At 46.5% G+C, this 20,839-nt stretch overlaps 1 protein-coding gene across 2 annotated transcripts in view; it reads left to right on the top strand.

Moving 5' to 3' along the window:
* SORL1 (sortilin related receptor 1) overlaps positions 1-20,506 on the top strand; it is a 159,450-nt gene extending 138,944 nt beyond the window's left edge. For both annotated transcript variants that reach the window (XM_070473463.1, XM_070473464.1), the window contains exons 41-48: positions 1,400-1,584; positions 5,023-5,142; positions 6,072-6,236; positions 7,258-7,432; positions 8,454-8,560; positions 11,902-12,094; positions 14,885-15,097; positions 16,470-20,506. In XM_070473463.1, the coding sequence (XP_070329564.1) occupies positions 1,400-1,584; positions 5,023-5,142; positions 6,072-6,236; positions 7,258-7,432; positions 8,454-8,560; positions 11,902-12,094; positions 14,885-15,097; positions 16,470-16,537 (1,226 nt within the window). In that variant the 3' untranslated portion in view covers positions 16,538-20,506. The remainder of the gene's footprint in view (positions 1-1,399; positions 1,585-5,022; positions 5,143-6,071; positions 6,237-7,257; positions 7,433-8,453; positions 8,561-11,901; positions 12,095-14,884; positions 15,098-16,469) is intronic.
* The last annotated feature ends 333 nt before the right edge of the window (positions 20,507-20,839 follow it).

Here is a 20,839-nt window from a genome sequence, read left to right as displayed (position 1 = left end):
AAGGCAGCAGTGCCGGGATTGGAAGCCACATCTCTTAATTCTGAAGGCTGCGATCTCATTGCCCCTACATCACACCAAGAGAAACTGGCAGAGTTGGGGAGAAAAGTCCTACCAGCCATTGCCTGAGACCCACAAAGGCCCTTTTTCACGCCAGGGGTCATGCGAAGCACTTGTTGAGGAGCATTTTCTCTTTTATTCCCTGCCACAGCCAGCCGCCATGAGTGTTGCTCTTCTACATCGTACCAACAAGGATCTGGGCTTGGAGAGTTTGAATTCTTCATTCTTGGCTTCTGCAACCACGAAGCGTAGAGTCAGGCCTTGAACCCAAGCCCTCTTGATTCCAAAGGCTGTCCTCTTAGCATATCCTTCTTTTTTTTCTGCTTGATATTTATTTCTATTGAAATATAGTTGATTTACAATGATAACAATGATTTACAACGTTACATTTACAATGTCTAATTCCCATTAAACATATTCTTCTTAAGGCTCACTGCCCTTTCAGTTTCTGATGACATTTTCCCTACTTAGAAAGAGGCACATCTTTATTACAGAAAATTTAGAAAACAAAAAAACGTATAATAAAAGTTTTTAATTCCTATAATTTCACTTCCTAGGGAAACCACTTTTATAAATAATTTGGAGTATCCCCTAACTTGGTACCTTTCCTCTTCGTTGACTTCTTTATATGTACTGTATATACTTTTATCTCCTGTCTTTTTTACTGAACCTAAATCACAGAATTTTCCAGTTGCAGTATGTATTCTTGGAAACAACTTCTAGTGGCTGTGACAGTTCAGGGAGTGCGCTTGAAGTGCATGGATGCACCTTATTTAACTGCTGCCTTGTTGGGTGATCAGATGGTTATACTTTTTTCTGCTGAAACAAATACAGTGACGGACATACTGGTTGCACAGATTTTTGGATCCCTCTCTTGTACCTGGATTGAAGGTTATGAAGGATTTCAAGACCCTCACAAGGCTAAATGGCTCTCCCCGAGGATCGACCATCCACAGATGGTCAGCTTTAAAGGAATTTTTTCCATGCCCATGCACTGTGTTATTTGCAGTTTTCATTGATAAATCATGCCAAGTGAATTCGTAAAATAATAAACATCCTACAACATGAGGGACTCACTTAAATGGAGAGGTTACATTGAAAAAAATAGGTGGACTTCCCTGGTGGTCCAGGGGTTAAGATTCCATGCTGCTAACACAGGGGATGAGAGTTTGATCCCTGGTTGAGGAGCTAAGATCCTACATGCCACATGGCACAGTCAAAAGATAAAAAGGAAAAAAAAAATGTAAAAAAATAAGGTATACATATAAAGACATGTGCAAAAGAAAAAGATAAAGTGTGCGTATAAAGACCACTGCTCCAACCTTTGTCCCTGTTTCCCCAGTTGGCAACCTGACAGCTCATACGCCCTACGAGATTTCTGCCTGGGCCAAGACCGACCTGGGGGACAGTCCTCTGGCATTCAAGCGTGTCACAACCAGAGGTGTCCGCCCACCCGCCCCGAGCCTCAAAGCCAAGGCCATCAATCAGACGGCAGTGGAATGCACCTGGACGGGCCCCAGGAATGTGGTGAGTCAGCCTGGATGACCTCTGCAGAGTGAGGATGGACCCTCCCCTGGCACTAGACCACCAGACACCCCCAGGGCTTCCCCTGTCATTGTTTTTTTTTCCTTATCCCAAACACAAGCTACCCTCTTGGTCAGCTCTGGATCACCTCCAAGAGGCACCTGACATCCCTTTCTACAACCTGGCCAGCATCTAAGAAGAAAGAGCCCCTGTTGTTTAAGCCAAGTATGAAGAGGGGTCACATTCCTGATCAGGCACTGCAGCGGAGTGGGGGGGTCCTTACCTGGGGATGGGTGAGAAGTCAGTTGCCTTGACAATGAGTATCACACCTGAGGACATGCCTGGGTTCCTCTCGCCCCTCCCCACCCGGGGGATCCCCCACACACACGTTGCCTTCTCAAGCACACAGGTGCCCCCCAAGACATGCCTCCCTCTTCATCCCAGGGCCCCCACTGCACTTGGACTTGGGTCTTTTTGTTTCTTTTATTTATTTTTTTAATGCATTTGATGCACTGGGATTAGATCCGTGCTTCTTTTTGAGTCTGGTTTTGCTTCCCCACCCTCCCCAGAGCTCCCCTTTGCTTTTAGGCACACCTTCCCAGGGTGGTTTTTATCCACCTTCTGCCCCTGCCCTGTGGCTTCTGTTCTGTCCTCCCTGGAATCCTTCCCCCTCCTGCTCTGCAGTTGAATCCTAGTTCTTCTCCTCGGTCTCCTTCCCTTAAGAAGTAAATCCTTAGAGTTGGTGCCATATAGACACTGCAAATCTGATTTGGTATCTTCTGTCTACTCTCATCTCCCTAACTAGTTGATAAGATCTTGAAGGGAAGGGTCATTTTCTGAGTTTTCCACATAGAAACGTGTATGGGACTAAATCTGTAAGAATCCTCACTCGCTGGTGAAGAGGAGTTGGCCTTTGTCTTCTGAGGGCACATCCAGCAAGCACTGGGGGCAGGACTGGTTCATGGGGAAAGAACCAAGGTTTGCCAGTAATTGTCTGTGAGCTCAGCCGTGAAGAAGGAAGGGGAGGTGAGAGTTGTTGAGCCCCTGCTGTGTGCCAGGCATGATGCCCACCCTCCATCCATGGTCTCCTGCTTCCTACTTTTATCAGCTCTGGGGGGTAAACGTTTCTGCTCTACCAGGGAGGAGACCTCGGCTCGGAGGGGTGAGGTCACGGGCCGCAGTCACGGGTTAGTAAGCAGCAGACTGAGTCGGAGCTCAGGTCTAGCCGGAGAAACAGCCTGGGCGCTTCTGTTGCTCTTGAACCTCACTCTGAGGCAGGGACGGGGGTGAGATGCCCAGAGCCACCCCCTGGGCTCCATTATACCTGGAACTGGACTCTCCTCAGAGAGGGGCCTCTGTCTCTGGGCTGTGTACCCAACTCAGGCCTGCCTACCGGTCACACCCAGCCCTCTGCACAGAGCGGGGCATTGCTTATAGAGCGCTGGTCTGCGACTTGATTTTAGTGTCTTATCATGTGTGAACTTGGAGAAGGCGCCTCCTCCATGTTGAGAGTCTGCTTGCACTCATGGTACCCTTCCAAGGGTCAGGGGCCCATGGAGTACCCTGAACGAAGCTCTCAGCTCCCACCTGTCTCCAGCTCACTGCGGATGCTGGAGTCTCACCTAGAGTTGTTGTCTCCACCACAAGAGCTGTTCCCGTCACTGTCAAGTGTGGCCTTCTTACACTCTGGCTCCCTAGGCTCTGGGGTCCCCTTTCCTGGCTCTTGGCTGGAGCCTCCACCACGTGCTGCCCACAAGCCCATCCTCTCCAGGGTCAGACCTGCCTGCACCCTGGGTCCCCCTCTGCTGTCCCATCTGAGCTCACTCATCCCCCTATTCCTGTTCTGTTCCTATTTGTTTATCTGAGACATGAGAATCTCTGATGGGTTTCCTGCACCCCCAGGGCTTCTCCAGACTAGTACGGCTTTCAAGTCCCCTGTCTTGCCCGCTCATATACTTGTGGAGAAAATACCGTCTGTCTCTACCTTACAAAGGAAGCTTCCTCACACTTACCCTGTTATAAATACTCTCAGCCATTACTTTTCCCACTACAAGGGCCATCAGACTCCCACCTCCTGCTTTATCTCCATGTATATCACTTAGGGTTAAGAATGGCCGCATAGAACAGGAGTGGGTTTCAACAGTTCATTTCCCTCCTAATTATGAGTTGTTCAGAGTTTGGAGTTCAGCCATCAGGGCTTCTATATCAGCAACATGGTTTGATCCGTTTCCCAGTCCCTCCTGACAAAGGTCTGTATAGTCAAAGCTGTGGTTTTTCTTATATGGATGTGAGAGTTGGACCATAAAGAAGGCTGAGAACTGAAGAACCGATGTTTTCAAACTGTGCTGCTGAAGAAGACACTTGAGAGTCCTTTGGACAGCAAGGAGATGAATCCTAAAGGAAATCAACCCTGAATATTCATTGGAAGGACTGATGCTGAAGCTCCAATACTTTGGCCACCTGATGCAAAGAGCTGACTCATTGGAAAAGATTGAGGGCAAAAGAAGAAGGGAGGGGGGTCGACAGAGAATGAGATGGTTGGATGGCATCACTGATGCAATGGACATGAGTTTGAGCAGACTCCAGGAGATGGTGAAGGACAGGGAAGCCTGGTGTGCTGTAGCCCATGGGGTTGCAAAGAGTTGAACACAACTTAGTGACTGAACAACAGCAGCCAGTCTCCTGCCACCCTGGCCTGTGGGTGGCAGGGGACATCACGCTGGCCTGTGGCATCACCTTGCAGTCCAGGGCTTGGACCGGGCCACATCACCGTGTGTATTCCAGGCAGCGGGAGGGAGGAAGAAGTGCTCTCCCTGCATGTCCATGAGCCCCCACTGAGGTCCCACCCAGGATGTCTGCTGACACCTTGTTGAGCATCCCTGTCACCTGGCCTGTCCTGCCTGGTGGAAGGAGGTGGGATGCAGGCAGGTTTCCAGGTAGCAACTCTCACTAAGAACCAGGATTCTGCTGCAGGAGGAGGGGAAGACGGGGGCTGGCTGGGCAGCCGGCAGTGTCTGCCGTCCCTCCACACGCGCTCTCCACCAGCTTGCACACTTGCTACCCCCATCACACTAGAAGAGTGTCCCCACTTCTTGGTCATTCCCTCTTTTCCCCAGCTTATCATTCAGTCTTCTAGTATAGCTTCCAGGAGTTTCGTATTTACAACTTGTTATTTATAAATCTGTTTTTCTTCTTTGCCTGGCTTTCCTCAAGAAAGCGAGCTCTGAGGACAGAGACCACGTCTTGTTTATCTCCGTAGGTGGGACGCCGCTGCTTGGCCCAGGGTGCCTTCTCTGTAAACGCTGATGAAATAGATGCCGAATGAAGACTTCTTTGTGAGCTCATGTGGAGCGGTTCCCAGGGTCTTAAATCAGGGCTTTCATGAGAGTGAGGTCACTGGCTGTTGAACTGGTGCCCTTTTCTGTTCTCTCCTTTTACCAGGTTTACGGTATCTTCTATGCCACGTCCTTTCTTGACCTCTATCGCAACCCCAAGAGCTTGACTACTTCGCAGCACAACAGAACAGTCCTTGTCAGTGGGGACGAGCAATATTTGTTTCTGGTAAGTTTCTTAATGCCAGGAGCACAGAGGAATGTTTTATTTTTTGAGGAGGTCTTAGTTGCTAGGCTCCAAGCTCAGACCTAGGACCTGGGGAGCTGGAGATGGGGATTCCAGGATCCATGTGTGTGTGTGTGTACATGCACGCGCGTGTTGAGTGTAAGGGGGTGGGAGGAGGGAAGGAGAGATGAGAGGATAGTTATTCTCCACAAGCATCAGGTTTTTACTTGAAGCACAGAATGAACGGCCACTTAACCATCGGTAGCTCCCTTGTGCAGGACTGAGAACTTGGTAAATGGGTCTCAGGAATAGATGAAAGCTTGTATCAGATTCCACTTCTAGGAGTTTAGCCATGCTTTTACGTGTGTGCCAAGGTATATGGAAAATCATGTTTGGACTACTATCGCTTGTGAAAACAAAAGATTTGAAACAAACATCTATCAGGAGAAGACTGGTTAAAAGTATTATGGCTTATCTTTGAGATGGAATACAGGGCAGTCATCCAACACAAATACAGCAAACTAAATGTACTGATTTGGGAAAAATTCCCAAGCTGTATTATTAAGTAAAAGAACCAAAGAGCATAATTATGTGTGTAATGGTTTTCCATTTGTATAAAAAAGTTAAGGACAATAAGTTACACATACACTCACATGCAGAAGCACACACATGTATGTATGTATGTATCTATACACACACCCTTCCGTCCCTCTGTATTTGTGCTTATATTTGCATAGGACATTTCTGGAAGGAAGCAGGTAAAATCATTACTAGTACTGTCTGTGGGGAATGGATTAGAGATCTGGGGTAGGTGGGGACGTATTCTGCTTTTTTGTATGCACTGAATTTTAATTGTGTACATGTGTCACTGTGTTGTTTGGGAAAAAATGATCTGCTGACCACTGTGTGAGTTTGAGTGGTGTTTATTTCAGGTCCGGGTGGTGGTGCCTTACCAGGGGCCGTCCTCTGACTATGTCGTGGTGAGGATGATCCCAGATAGCAGGCTTCCTCCCCGTCACCTGCACGTGGTCCACATGGGCAAAACCTCTGCTGTTATCAAGTGGGAATCCCCGTACGATTCTCCGGACCAGGACCTGGTGAGCAGGCCAGGCGTGCTGGCAACCTTGCTTATTCTGGATGTGGTTTGGTTTGGGGGCAGGGGGGTCCTGTAATGGGGCAGGACACCTAGGCCTGGTGCATGGAGCTCAGCAAGAGGTTCCCCCCCATTTCTGTCTCGCCAGAGACAGGGTCCTCATAGGTATCTCCTCTTTGTTGTCGTGTCTCTGTTATTCCTGGCTGCTATATTGGTTTGTTCCTCCTTTTCTCTGCCTTCACCAGCAATTGGCCTGCAGGTTAAATCTAGCCCACTGCCTGTTTTTATAAATAAAGTTTTATTAGAACCAAGTTATGCCCGTTTGTTTACATGTTTTCTATGGCTACTTTCATGCTACAAACAAGAGAGTTGAGTAATTGTGGTTCATGCCATCTACCCTTCAAGGCCTAAGATATTTACAATCTGAACCTTTACAAAAAAAGTTTGCTGGCCCCTGCCCTACCAGAGGGCTCCCCGGTGGCTCAGTGGTAAAGAATCCATTGGCCAATGCAGAAGGCATGAGTTTGATCCCTGGGTTTGGAAGATCCCCTGGAGGAGGAAATGGCAACCCACTCCAGGATTCTTGCCTGGGAAATCCCATGGACAGAAGATCCTGGTGGGCTTCAGTCCTTGAGGTTGCAAGAGTCTGATACAACTTACCAGCTAAACAACTGACCCTAAAAGAAGAGGCATTGATTCTAGAAACATCTCCCACTTTCGCTTTCCCAGGCTGCTTTGATTTCCATCCCCTTGCCATTCCTGCCATCTCCGGGGACGTGGGTTTTTTTTGGGGATCATGCTGATAATTCTCTGCACATTTTTGTGCATGAATACATGTTGTAAAGTTGGACCTGACCACCCCAGAGGCTTTCCAAAGAACCAGAGTCAGATGTTGTGACCCAAAATATTATTTTTGGGGGTCACAGCCACTGACGTACTTCTGTCGCATGGGCCACCACTGAACTTCAAAGAGTAGAAGAGGCCAGGTTTCTGATTACCATTAAGATGTCTTTTTCTTGTCCCAGTTATATGCAATTGCAGTTAAAGATCTAATAAGAAAGAGTGAGAGGAGCTACAAGGTGAAATCCCGCAACAGTACCGTGGAATACACGCTGAACAAGTTGGAGCCTGGAGGGAAATATCACATCATTGTCCAGCTGGGGAACATGAGCAAAGACTCCAGTATCAAAATTACCACGGGTAAGCTGGCGAGAGATTAGCGGCCTTCTCACACAGCAGGGCACCCCATTGCTGCTAGGACTTCTCGAGGTGTGGCATTTCTGTTTTTCGTCTTTTATTTTCTTGAAGACATGGGGTTTCCATCAGGACTTGCCCAGGAAGTGCAGAGAGGACCCTCCATATCTCGGTTGGGGCAGAGCTGTCAGGGGTCCCAGACTCTGGGCTGCAGGGTGGTGGCAGGGGCACCGTGGGCGGGGGAGTGGCTGTCATTTTCTATATTCTCTGTCCCCTGTGGTCTCCCTTCCCCTAGCTGGTTTTGATATTTCCAAGAGAGTTAGGAAATGAAACTGAATCTTTGGCCCGTAAAGCCAAACGTTGCATCTGGGTACCTGGACTGAAGTCACTGTGGTTTCTAGGACAATATCAGATGCAGAAATGGATAGAGACCAGGAGTTGGGTAATACCTTAAAGGGTGATTTGCTGCCAGCCATAGGCTGGCTTAGGTCAGGTTCAAGTTCACAGAGCAGGTAGTAAGCCCAGTTATTTGGACAGCATCAGACAACATCAGGAGTAACAGTATCGGAGGCTGGCAGTATGGACTGTGGGCCTGGAACATACTTTGTGGTCATTCTGGAGCTCTGTCTTCAGGCTGAGCTCTCTAGGCCCTCACTGAGCCCCTCTGGAATTTCAGGCAGGAAGGCAAACTGGAACCAGAGCAGAAGTGCAGGCAGGCTTTGAACTAGTCCAGCTTCACCCCTTTGCCATTTCTTTTTGACCATGTTTGGGTCTGAGGGCTACTAAATTAGACACCATCCAAATTTCTTGGTTAAAGACATTAATTATAACAACAAAGTAGATGTCAGTTAAAGAGTGTGTAGAATGTGCTAGGCTCTATGCTAAGTGGATATATGTGTGTTTTTTTTTTTCTTCCTTAACTAATTCCTTTAGGGTTAGTGTTATTTCATCAACCTTTGATGGACAAGAAAGCAGAGACTCATATGTGTAGCCACTAACTGTCTCCTAATTCATCTTTCATTTTCAGTTTCATTATTAGCACCTGATGCCTTAAAAATCATAACAGAAAATGACCACGTCCTTCTGTTTTGGAAAAGCCTAGCTTTGAAAGAAAAGTATTTTAATGAAAGCAGGGTAAGTTCCTCCCTCCTTCTCAATGGCTTTGGAAATCTAATTGAAATGCCATTTTGGAGATGAGCTCGTTAACAGCCTGTTGGCATAGACAGAGTCAAAAGAAAGAATAGGGCAGGGGAGTGAACGTGAGAATTAAAGGACCATTTTCGGTGGGATTGCTAATTAGCCAAATGTTTATATTGCCCATTAAAGATGCGAATCTCTGCACTGAGCCCTTTTCAGTCGTGAACTGGTCGTCCCCTGAAAGACAGGGAAATGGGCTGCAGTCCTCACTGTGCTTCCTAGGGCTTGACTGGGACTCAGCACCAGCACCCAGGGCCCATCTTTCCCAGACAGTCTGAGAGCAAGGCTATGGTATGGCTTCAGCACTGGGGAACCGAGCTGCACTGCCAACCTGGAATCTCATCAGTTTCTTTCCAGTGAACAGGAAGTGCTTTAAGACAGTCTGCTGACATACGAAAAACACTGTGTTTTGTTATTAGCAGGCCAATTACTATATTCACAGCAGGAGACAGGAGGAGGAATGTGGCACCTGGAAACAGATTTGCCACCCAAGGGTCTTGAATGAAGCTGGTTGGCTCCATTGTGGGCAGAGCTAAATAGAGACACAATAAAAATCAACAACAGCTTTTTTGGGGTATGATGTGCACAAAGACCCCAACAGTTTTAAATCATCACCGTGTAATGCCAGAAGCAAAGAGAAATTCAATGTGAAAATTGTTAACAACTCTCACAACAGTGACATATAAATGGTTAATATACAGAAGTATAAAGAAGGCTTTCAAACAAATTCAAAACCGAAAAACGACCCTTGAAAAATGCAGATTTGATCTGTATACCTCCACAGATAACCTACAGTACAGTAAGTCCCCTACATGTGAACCTTCAGATTGTGAACTTCAAAGATTGGAACGTGGGCTCACATGTGCAGTCACGTGAGTTAGCCCACACGTCTGGCGTGGTTGTCACATGTGCATCCTCTACGAGTGGTGCACTTTTGTGTGCTTTACGTACAGTGCTGTATAGAGTGGGCTTCCCTGGTGCCTCAGATGGTAAAGAATCTGCCTGTAATGCAAGGGACCCAGGTTCAATCCTGGGTCAGAAAGATCCCTTGGAGAAGGGAAGTGGTACCCACTCCAGCATTCTTGCCTGGAGAATTCCATGGACTGAGAAGGCTGGCGGGCTACAGTCCGTGGGGTTGCAGAGTCAGACACGACTGAGTGACTAACACTTTCACTTTTCACTGTATAGAGTACAATAGTATACCATCTTTATTTCCAGCTCAGGATGTCCAGTTGTGGATGGTTTAGTCGCTAAGTTGTGTCCGACTCTTTGCAATCCCGTGGACTGTAGCCCGCCAGGCTCCTTTGTCCGTGGGATTTCCCAGGCAAGAATGCTGGATTGGTTGCCATTTCCCTCTCCAGGGGATCTTTTCGACCCAGGGATTGAACCCAGGCCACTTGCATTGCAGGCAGATTGTTCACTGACTGAGCCACCAAGGAATCCCTGGAATGTCCAGAGGGAAGCGTAAAAGTAGTGCTATAGAGCCAGCTGTGTTAGTCGGATACCTAGGCTAACTTTGTTGGACTTAACGAACAAATTGGACTTAAAAATGCACTCTCTGAATGGAACTCGTTTGTGTGTAGGGGACTTAATATACCAGACAATCTGCAGATAGTTGGATCCAAAGATGGAGAACTATGAATCCAGAGGATGCACTCTTAAGTCATTCTCAGATTTTTGACTCCTCAGAGGGTCAGATCCCAACTGCCACATTGTTCAAGGGTCAGCTTATTCTCATTTTGAATAAGGTACAGGTGACAAAGTTAAGAGTTTCAAGCAACAGTGAGCAAAAGAAAACAGTTTTAGCCCCACTAGAAATCTTAACTTGCAGCAAAGACACAGCACTCACACTCCATGGACAAAAGTTTTCGGGAGGGATAGTACCAGTAAGAGTCATCCCTGGGAAGAGGACGCCCCTGGGAGAATGAATGGGCTCCACCTTCTATAGGGCACTTACAGTAGGTATCAGAAACATTGAAAGTGTGACATCCTTTGATCCAGCAATTCTTCTAGGATTTTACTCTAAGGAAAGAAATGTACATAAAGAATTTTCTTTATGACAGTAATTAAGAAGAGACACCCTAATGCCCACCAGAAAAGGATCAGTCCGTCAATTTTGGGTGGCTAGCATTTGTATCATTTTCCATTTTTTTTAATACCTTTGTGTGTTTCGCAAATGTCCTATACCACATATATGTTAGATAGAAAATAATAAATGCTAGCTACTAGTTTATAAACAAGGATGTAGGAGCGGGGACTCCAGGCAGCTGATCCAGGACACCCCGTTGTCATCAGGGTGTCAGGAGCCCAGCTTTATAAAGGTTGGGCTTGCAGTCAGTATTCCATTCCCACTGGGGGGTTCTGGCCTAAGCTGGACAGGTCCTTCTTCCTGCTGCCTGACTTGGAGTTCAGAGAAGGTGCAGGTCAACAGAAGAACCAGGAGATCATGATTATGCTGTGGGGCCCAGTATGTGAGTAGAGATAGAGTGGAGAAGGGGTTTTGTGGGGGCAGGGGAGGTGCCGGTAGCTCTGACACTGGAAAACTTGGAGATTGACCTAGAAGTCTGGAAGTCAGTCCTGATCCCAGCCAGCATACTAGGTCCGGGCTGTTCCAAGAGGGACTTTTCCAGCACAGGAGCCAAGGACTCGCCCTGAGCCAGTCTAAGTAGGCTGCTTATTCCATACTCCCCCAGTGAATAGTTCTGAGCTGCTGCAGTGCTGCTGGGTTCAAGGCCAGGCTGGGCTGGGGCTACGATCATCTTGGAAGAGTCGAAAAGAAAGGAGCTAGGAAGTGAGCTGGCAGCTGACAGTGCAGTTCCCACAGGCTGTTTTAAGGAGCAGTGTCTCATTTTCACGATTGCAAATTCCTTTTTTCCAGGGCTGGAATCCACTGCTGCCTGGATTAGTCCAGTCCCATTACAGTGAACTGTTGCTTTAACTGTATGGATTCTTTGTGGCATTTAAACATTCCTGGAGATGAGTGAACCGACCAGAACTTTGAAAAATCAGTGTTTGTTAAAATGACTTTTGTTTTTCCACTTCTGCTTCATGGCTCAGAAGCAGATGTGGTAGTTATTTGAGACTTTGAGTTTGAGAAAATACCCATTTTCTGAATCTAATCTCAGTGATGATGTATAAAAAACTTGTACGAAACTCAAAGTGCTTTAACATCTATAAGTCCCTGCAGAAAGGAGCTCGTATAAAGTTGTAATCCGTAATAGAAGCTGCCCGTTTCCTTGTTTAACTTCCTGAGCAGTCCCTCCTGTGTTTGTTTTCAGGGCTACGAGATACACATGTTTGATAGTGTCATGAATATCTCAGCTTACCTTGGGAATACTACTGACAATTTCTTTAAAATTTCCAACTTGAAATTGGGTCATAATTATACTTTCACTGTCCAAGCCCGATGTCTTTTCGGCAGCCAGATCTGTGGGGAGCCTGCAGTCCTGCTCTATGATGAGTTGGGGTCTGGTAAGTCACTGTTCCTCCATTTCCCAGGAAATATATCAAGGATGTAGCGTGGTTTGATGAACACGTGCATGCGTGCTCAGTCGCTTCAGTCATGTCAGACTCTGCGAGCCTGTGGACTGTAGCCCTCCAGGCTCCTCAGTCCGTGGGATTCTCCAGGCAAGAATACTGGAATGAGTTTCCATGCCCTCCTCCAGGGGATCTTCCTGACTCGGGGATCGAACCCGCGTCTCATGTCTCTTGCGTTGGCAGGTGGTTTCTTTACCCCTAGCGCCACCTGGGAAATCCTTGATGAACATGTGTCTTTCTAAAAATGCATTTGAAGTATTCTTGCAGTGCTAAAGAAAATTGTTCATGCATCAGCTTAATCAGGCATTGATTTATTTAACAAATCCTCCCCTAGTCAGGCATGGTGTGAGGTGCTAGGGTTACAAGGTGACTATATTCTGAATGTAAGTCAGAAGAAAGGAAATGTTTTGTTTAAAAAGGAGAGTCTATTTGGGAAGCCATAGCTTAATGAGTTTTATTTTTATTTTCTGGAGGACCTTTCAGAGCCTCTTGTATGCTAATATTCCCCATGATTTTCCAAGTCAATAGATTATCTCATCACAGCGTCACTGACTTCCCAGCCTTCCCTTCATCTTTGCTGTCATCCTCAGATCAGATCCTGAGGTCAGTCTGGGATCTTTGTTTCCTGGACACTCACAGACAGCCCTGTGGGGCCATGCTTATGGCAAGGGAGAGGAACCTCCCATTTACACAGAAATTCTGCTCAGGTCATAATAGCTTATCCAGGATTTCAGCAGATGTTTTGCCACTGGTCTATTTAGTTACATTTACTCCCAGTCGACAACCAACCAGTTCTTAAGCTCAGAGTCTTATGTTAGACCTGTTGTCTGTTCCTTCACCTTTCCTGGAGTGGCTTCTAGTGGAATACCTTTTCCTTGGCATCTCTCTAAAAGGGGAGATCTTGGGACTTTCCTAGTGACGCGGTGGACGGGAACCCGCCTGACAATGCAGGGGATACAGGTTCCATCCCTGGGCCAGGAAGACTCCACATGCCTGGGAGCAGCCAAGACGATGCACCACACACAGCTACTGAGCCCGCCCTCTAGAGCCTGAGCGCTGCAACTGCTAAAGCCTGTGTGCCCAGAGCCCATGCACCACCGCAATAAGAGAAGCCACTGCAATCAGAAACACACGTACTGCAACTGGAAAGTAGCCCCTGCTCGCCACAGTTAGAGAAAGCCCATGCACAGCAATAAAGGCCCAGCGTGACCAAAAATAAATACATAAATAAAGTAAAGAAGAGGGAAACTTGTACATCACATCCTTTCAGAGAATTGAGCCTGTTCGAGGTTCTGAAAACGTCCTACAGAAAACAATCAACCAAGCTCTTGTCTTAGTGTATCTTAAGCAGAGCCTCCTTTTAAAGTAAAACCAAGTAACAACCTGTGAAATAGACTTTGGGGAAAACTGCTTTGAGGGCATGTGCCAGCTGCCTTTGTAAAACCAGGATCGTCAGGTGGAAGAATTGCTCAGGTAGATGTTTCCGTGGACCACATCCTGCCCTGTGATGGTCACGTCCCCTTGGAGGTGGGTGGGGGTGGGAACGGGCTCCATTTCTGTCGCCTCCGCCGTGCTGGCTTCCTCTTAACTGCTCCAGCCCAGAGCTTTCCCTGTTTACCACTTCACAGTTGAGATTAGGTTGGGACACGTGACTGAGATTGGGGAGAGTTTTGTCTAGTATTAAATCAATAGTGAAGAAACTAAAGACACAGATATTGAATTGTTATATCAGGCTTGCAGGAAATGGCTGTTCTCTGGCTCATCTTTGTGGGGACCTGTTGTGATGAACCCCTGTGTAACTACTGAACTTTCCCCATGAGGAGGGGGACTGGCCTCATCTCCTCACCCTGCACCACGGAACAGCATCAAGCCTCATAAGGCTTCTCATGGAGACCAAGGAAGTTCGCTTTGCATCCTTAGCTAAAACTGACTCACATGACTGTATTCCTGCCGCAGGCTCAGACTTTCCCCAGGATTTCTGCTATGCAAAATCTGCCCTTTGCAGAAAGACTGGCCCAAACCCAACAGAGTCCTGTTGCTACAACTGTATCAGTATATCATGATAAAGCTAGTATTTTTTGTTGAAGACAGTGGGAAGGGGGAGCATCACTGATAGGTTATAGACACCCAAAAGGCTTTGCAGAAAGCTTTTTAAAAATGTTAAATGTATATAGAAAGATTCCCTCTTTCTCTTTTAAGTAAAAAATAAACCTCATAAAACTTCCCGAGCTGTGAAGTCAGTACTGCAGTAAAGGAATCTCATTTGTATCACTTAATGGAGCTTCAGGTAATTGCAGTTCAGAGTGACTTTGGTGCCAAGTAGGGGGAAATAATTGCAATCTCGTTAATTAGTGGTCTGATTTCACATCCTCTTATGTAAGGCAAGCAAGTGGTCTTAAGTAATAATGCTAATGAAATCAGTGTTGATACCCCAACAAAGGTCTCCCTTCCAAGAGATTATCTAAATAACCAACGAGGCAGTGATTAGGAGCCTGATGTAATTACCGTATTTGCACGCATGAGGCCTGTCCTCCATCACCTCGTGGTGAGGAGTGGGGAAACATTCGGGTGTCACATGCAGGAACGTGCCACATGGGACAGGCGATTCAGGGAGCTGCTGCCGACTCTTGGCATCATTTGGGTGGCTGGGGCGGTGAGGGGTTGCCTGGTCCCCTCTCCCGCCCTCCCCTGGGAGCCTTACGGGTTGGTGTCTTGCGTTGGCAGGTGGCTCTGCGTCAGCGATCCAGGCCGCCAGATCTACCGATGTCGCTGCCGTGGTGGTCCCCATCCTGTTCCTGGTCCTGCTGAGCCTGGGTGTCGGCTTCGCCGTCCTGTACGCAAAGCACCGGAGGCTACAGAGCAGCTTCACGGCTTTTGCCAACAGCCACTACAGCTCCAGGCTGGGCTCGGCCATCTTCTCCTCGGGGGATGACCTGGGTGAGTGGGGCGGGGTGCATGGCTCTCCCTCCCAGGGCAGGCCCCACAAGGCCAGGGGTGTGCTGAGGAATTGCCTGCCTTGAGTAGCTTGTCTTTTGTTGCCAGCAGAGTTCTTCATTAGCCGGTGATCCCACTGCTTTGGGGTGAATCAGTTGGAGCCCTTTACTTTGCAGTTGCTTCTAAATTAAAATACCAGTCCTCAGTTCAGTGGGGGCTTCCCTGGTGGCTCAGTGGTAAAGAATCCACCTGCCAATGCAGGAGATGTGGGTTTGATCCCTGGTCCAGGAAGATCCCCTGGAGAAGGAAATGGCAACCCACTCCAGTATTCTTGCCTGGGAAATCTCATGGACAGAGGAGATTGGTGAGCTATACCCCATGGGGTCACAAAAGAGTTGGACACCCCTGAGCGACTGAACGAAACTGTTCGATAGCATGCCCAAGACGGGGGGTTCTGTCAAAGAACAGTGGGAGCTTGCCATCTACACAAAGGATGGGTGGACCCTTCCTTGGCTTTGGGTGTTCCCAGAGTGGCAGCAGATTCTCAAGACTTTCCGACCCCTCTCAATGCTCACAGATGGAGGTCTGACATCTTTGGAGATGTTTGTCTTGACTGACAAAAAGCCATGTTTTCTTCATCCGTCTCTGTCCAAATCACCCTTCCCATCATGCTGTTTCTCTCTCCCGTGGCTAGCACAACCTCCCTGGCCGTTCTTTTACCTATCAGTGGTATATGACCTGGGGAAGGGAAGGAAATGTCCCTGTTCTTATATAAATGTATGTGTGCTCAAATGCCAAAATGCTCCTCGAGGGAGTAAACTACTCAATAAATATACTTAACTCATTACTAACTGGGGAATTTTTGCAAAAACTAATGCCTGTGACCGGCAATTTTTATTTTGGCCGGTCAAAGATTAATTCTGGTTATTTCACTAACACCTTGTGAGTTACTACAATTAATAGGTACCCCTGCCACACCTGTAAAACCCGAAGGAACTTTTCAGCCAACCCGGTGTGTGCGAAACAGATGGTGACATTCACCGCTAGCATAGTGTGTGGATAACTCAAACCGGGGCGCCTAAGCCACCCATTGGAATTTGGGATGGATAATAAGATCTCCCCTCTTTAAATTTACTTTCCTTTTCTGGTTAAGTTCAAGCTACCATGAAAAGAAGGTTGGCCACCTGTTGATGGGGAACAGGTGACCTAAGAATGTCAGAAGCTGGGCTGGTTTCAGCACTGATCCTTGTGCCTGGCTGGCTCTGCTGCTGACTTTTGTAGCTGAGGCTTGTGATATAGCGATAGGGGTCAGTGGCGGGAGGTTGGGGTCAGGCCGAAGTGCCCTGGAACTCACCCAAGACTGTCTTGCCTTTAGGGGAGGACGATGAAGATGCTCCGATGATAACTGGATTTTCTGACGACGTCCCCATGGTGATAGCCTGAAAGAGCTTTCCTCACTAGAAACCAAATGTTGTAAATATTTTATTTGATAAAGATAGTTGATGGTTTATTTTAAAAGATGCACTTTGAGTTGCAATATGTTATTTTTATATGGGCCAAAAACAAAACAAAAAAAAAAGAAAGAAAAGAAAGGAATGAATAAACTTTGTCGTAATCAACTGTGAACTTCAAACCAGGTTGATTTTAGTAACCAAATTGCTTTGATTTGATATTAATATAGTCTTACACGGCTGTGCTTACTGGGCATGCTTTTAAGTCTGTGAGATTATTTTGGTTCAATAAATTGGCCATTCTTTTTATTTTTCTAAGACGCAGAAATGTATTTAATAAAGACTTCAAGAGAGAGTGATGGATAGAACCCCTCCTCCTTGAAAGTAAGCTCAAATTTAAATTTTTGTTTGCAGGTAGTTTATACGAAAGTATTTAGGTGTATGAAGGGGGGACATTTATTTTAGTTTGCTAATTTATTGGGACTCTTGTGTAGGGCCAGGCTTCAGTGGTCATCTGACACCACAAAATTTACGAGCACCCCCGCCTGCAGGGTTGGACAATGAGGAGCAGAAGCAGTTTTGTTGCCATTCCGGAAACAATCCATTTTTATCCGCTCGTGTGTCACACAATGGTGTTTGGCAGAAGAGCCTGTTGAGCCGTTGCTCCATTTCCGCTAAACAGAGCTGCAGCTTGGGAAGCCCTGCAAGCGGCCTTCTTCTCTTAGGCTAGTGGATGGACTCTCGCTGCACACACCTCTGTGCAAGACGTAGCTTTCACAGCTACAGAGTAATAACACTGCGTTATTCTACACTGGTATCATTGTCATTGCAAAAAAGTACTCTGGCTGTGGGAAAGAATTCTAGATCTGTGCCATGATAGCTACACTGGCAGATTTTTCCTTTTGTGGGGGATTTTATTTTATTTTTTGGTTTGCTTTAACTTACCACTGGAGAATCTCAAATGGAAAGTTTTATGTTTGTGTTGAGGTGGCCGCTTACTGTCCTTAAAAATCCATACTGATATATGCAGTCACTTTGGATTGGGTCAGTGCCTTCTCTCTCTCTTTTTTTTTAAATTCTCTTCTTCCACCTCCCTCGCCTGTACCCCTGCCCAATTTTAAGAGAAAATGCTATGCACTCTTAGAGGAGATGTGTGAATTCGAGACCATTCACTCTAGCTCACAGTAGCAGCAGTGCTAGCACTGATGTTCTTTGTAAGATAAGCTGGGCTGTATACTTCTGCCTTTCAATGCCTCCCCTGTATTCAAACCATGGCCTCTTGGTAGGTATGTGGGATCCACTGGGGACTGATGCCCACTCTTGAGACCTACTGTTGTCCGCCTCAGTGTATAGGATTGTTGTGATGCCTACTGTATGCACCTCACTGCAGAAGTTCTTCCCAGCTGAGAAGCAGTGAGCTCTGGGGCCATTCCAAAGTCATGCTTTGGCGTAATGTCCCTTACCTGCAGGCTTTGTCAAAGCCCCATCTCCTCCTCGATGCAACACATCACCCTCTCGCAAGTCTTTGCTTTCTTTTAACCAAGAGTATCATTCTTGGTTGATAACATAGTTTTATTCTACCTGGGGAGTGTTTGGGAAACAAAGAGCCAATTAAAGTGTTTTTAGTTAAAAATTTTTTTATTTGTGTGTATATATATGTTTTGCTTGAGGAGTATTTTCAACTGTAGATGTTAGGATGTTGCGAATGGTGGTAAATGACTAGCCTTCTTCCATCATGATTTCCTTCTCTTTCCTGTGTTATGTTTTGAAAGATTGGCAGTTCTTTGGCTTTATCTTGTGTCTTACCTTGGAGTTTCCAAGCCAAAAACTCCGAGCCCTACCACCTTCCCTTTTAAATAAGCACTTTAAGTAACTGAAGATGAATGATCTGGTGGGAGGCAAGTCATTTAATCGAACCACTAGAAAGTCTATTTTCTTGTTTTTTCCTGCCAAATTTGAGGGGCATTTGTGAAAGCTGATATCAAAGGCGCTGAGATTTTATATTTAGTTCTTCCATAGGCAAGCCTTTCTACCGAGCTCATGTCTCCAGTTGGCAACTCGAGATGTTTCTGAGCGTCCGAGTCTTGTTTCCAGTGCCTGCCAATGCTTAGCGCACCGTACTGTATAGACTGGCCATCACCCCTCTCCTTGGAAAATGCCACTGGGCTGTTTGAGAACAAGCAGCCTTTTAGGGCTAGAGTATTTTATATAAACAGAAGAGCTAAGTTCCCGAAGACTAAGCTAGACAGATGCAGCTATGTGTAAATTGTATATTTTTATGAACTTTTGAAGCACGCACTCTCACCTCCCTCTGCATAGCTTTGTGAGGTTTTGATGTATATATGCCGTCTGGGAGAGTCCCGAGGTGGGAGGGACAGGAGGAAATGAGAGCAGAGACTCCGTGGAGCCTTTGAAGGTGACCAGATCACTGTCTTCACTGTGACCAGTTGGAGCCCCTGAAGAAGGGCTTTCATACCTCGTTGGAGATGCCACCTCCAGAGTTCACACTGTACAGGATAAAAGGCTTTATTTTCTCTGAAGATGCATTGGGATGTCAGAAGCCCGCATCCACGTGGACGACAACGGACCGCCAGTGGACCACTATCATATGGTGGGCAGGGGGACTGTATACAGATTTTCTCTGGAAGCTGGTTTTGCCCCTGGATGGATTGACTGCCCCTCGAGCCTTAGGAGATGTGGGTCTGTGTGGATGAAATAATAGAAAGGAGAGTCCGGGAGAAACCATGCCTATGCAGAACCTTTTCCTGACAGGTGAGATGCTCCCATGACTGCTGGCTGCCCTGGCAAGCTGGGTGTATAATTACAAAGCTGGGTAACTGGTTGAAACTTCTGATTTGGGGAAGAGGGTACATCTGTGTTAGTACTGTGGGGTATTTTAGGGGGACACATGTGGGACACAGCTGCATGTTCATGTGTGACCCACTAGATGAAGCTCTGCTTCAACTATGTAAGGGCAGTTGGGGCAGGAAGACTGGAGAACCCTTCCTCTGAATATTCACCCAGCGGTCACTCTCCATCCAGTGAGATCATGTTCTCAGCACTTCCCTAAGGGCAGAAACCCCATCCTGTCAGGTTAGGTTGGTCACTTTCCCACAAAGAATGTCATGGTGAATCCCTGAGATGTTTCTCTTCTTTGCAGAGCTGGGGGGGCGGGGTCCCTCCAAGAAAAGACCCAGGCAAGTCAGCAAACCGGATGCCACCTCCATATTGATTTTAGGAATTGACTGAATAAAATTCTGTGCAGAATCTCCACTCGTGTGGGGATAGTATCATGACATTGCTATTGCATTATTTTTCTTAAAGGAAGTGTGTGCTGTCTTTCAGGTACAACTTTTGTGTAATTAAAGCCAGTACATTAAGTTTATATAGACTACTTTCTATGCAAGTCTGAGGTAGGAGCAGATAGCAAGAGACTGTGTGTGCTGTTGGGTACATGGATGATAAGTGTGTTTTCAGAAGGGGTGCCCCCAGTGAGCACGGTTTGAGAGAGGATGGGTTGTATGTATGTTTCTGCCCACTAATTTTGAGCAGCCATATTTTGAATTAAATCATCAGAGTCAAGTAACCCAAGAATGGTATTAGTTTCCTGTGTAATAGCTCAAATGGAACAGATATGAATGCTGAAATGTAACATTGTTCTCCAATATTCCATGTCATTTCTCACTTAAAACCTCTTGTTATGAATTATTAGAACCTTTAGGCAAAAATCGAAAGTATTTGCAGCAAAATAAAGGCCTACTCTGCTCTTCAAGTGAAACACTGTATACTTGTTTCTCTCCAAAGTGAAATTAGATATTTATGATTTCAGTTGCCTTGATAAGTTTCCGAATCACTGGTTTATGCTGAAGATTTTACTCTATTGTCACACAGTCTTAAGATCATTTTTGTCTCAATGTCAACTTTTTTCACTGAATAAAAATTTAACTGGGTCAAGAAAACACTTCTTTGAAAATCCGCTCTCTATGCGTCTCGAGTTGTTCTTTGGAGTGCAGTGAAGATGGTTAATATGGTCTCCAAACACCATTTGATTTGTCATGTTTTAAAAGCATGTTTATTTCCTAGATGAGAGAACAGTAAGACCTGGAATAATTTTGTTATTAACAAGCTGGTTCTCAGACAGGGGATCCTTGAAGAACACGATGTCTTTGCGGTGGCTGGGGGTGGGGGTGGGGGACGTGATGGCTGTTTTGAAGTACATAAAATTGTCCCACAGTGGTAAAGACTAATGTGGCTCCCTTAAAGCCGTAACTACCTTTCCTAGGAGACGATTTGC

Source organism: Odocoileus virginianus, chromosome 10, assembly GCF_023699985.2.
Source record: "Odocoileus virginianus isolate 20LAN1187 ecotype Illinois chromosome 10, Ovbor_1.2, whole genome shotgun sequence".
NCBI classification, from domain to species: Eukaryota; Metazoa; Chordata; class Mammalia; order Artiodactyla; family Cervidae; genus Odocoileus; species Odocoileus virginianus.
The sequence above is the reverse complement of the archived record's forward strand: the minus strand, read 5'-3'. Positions and strand labels throughout refer to the sequence as shown.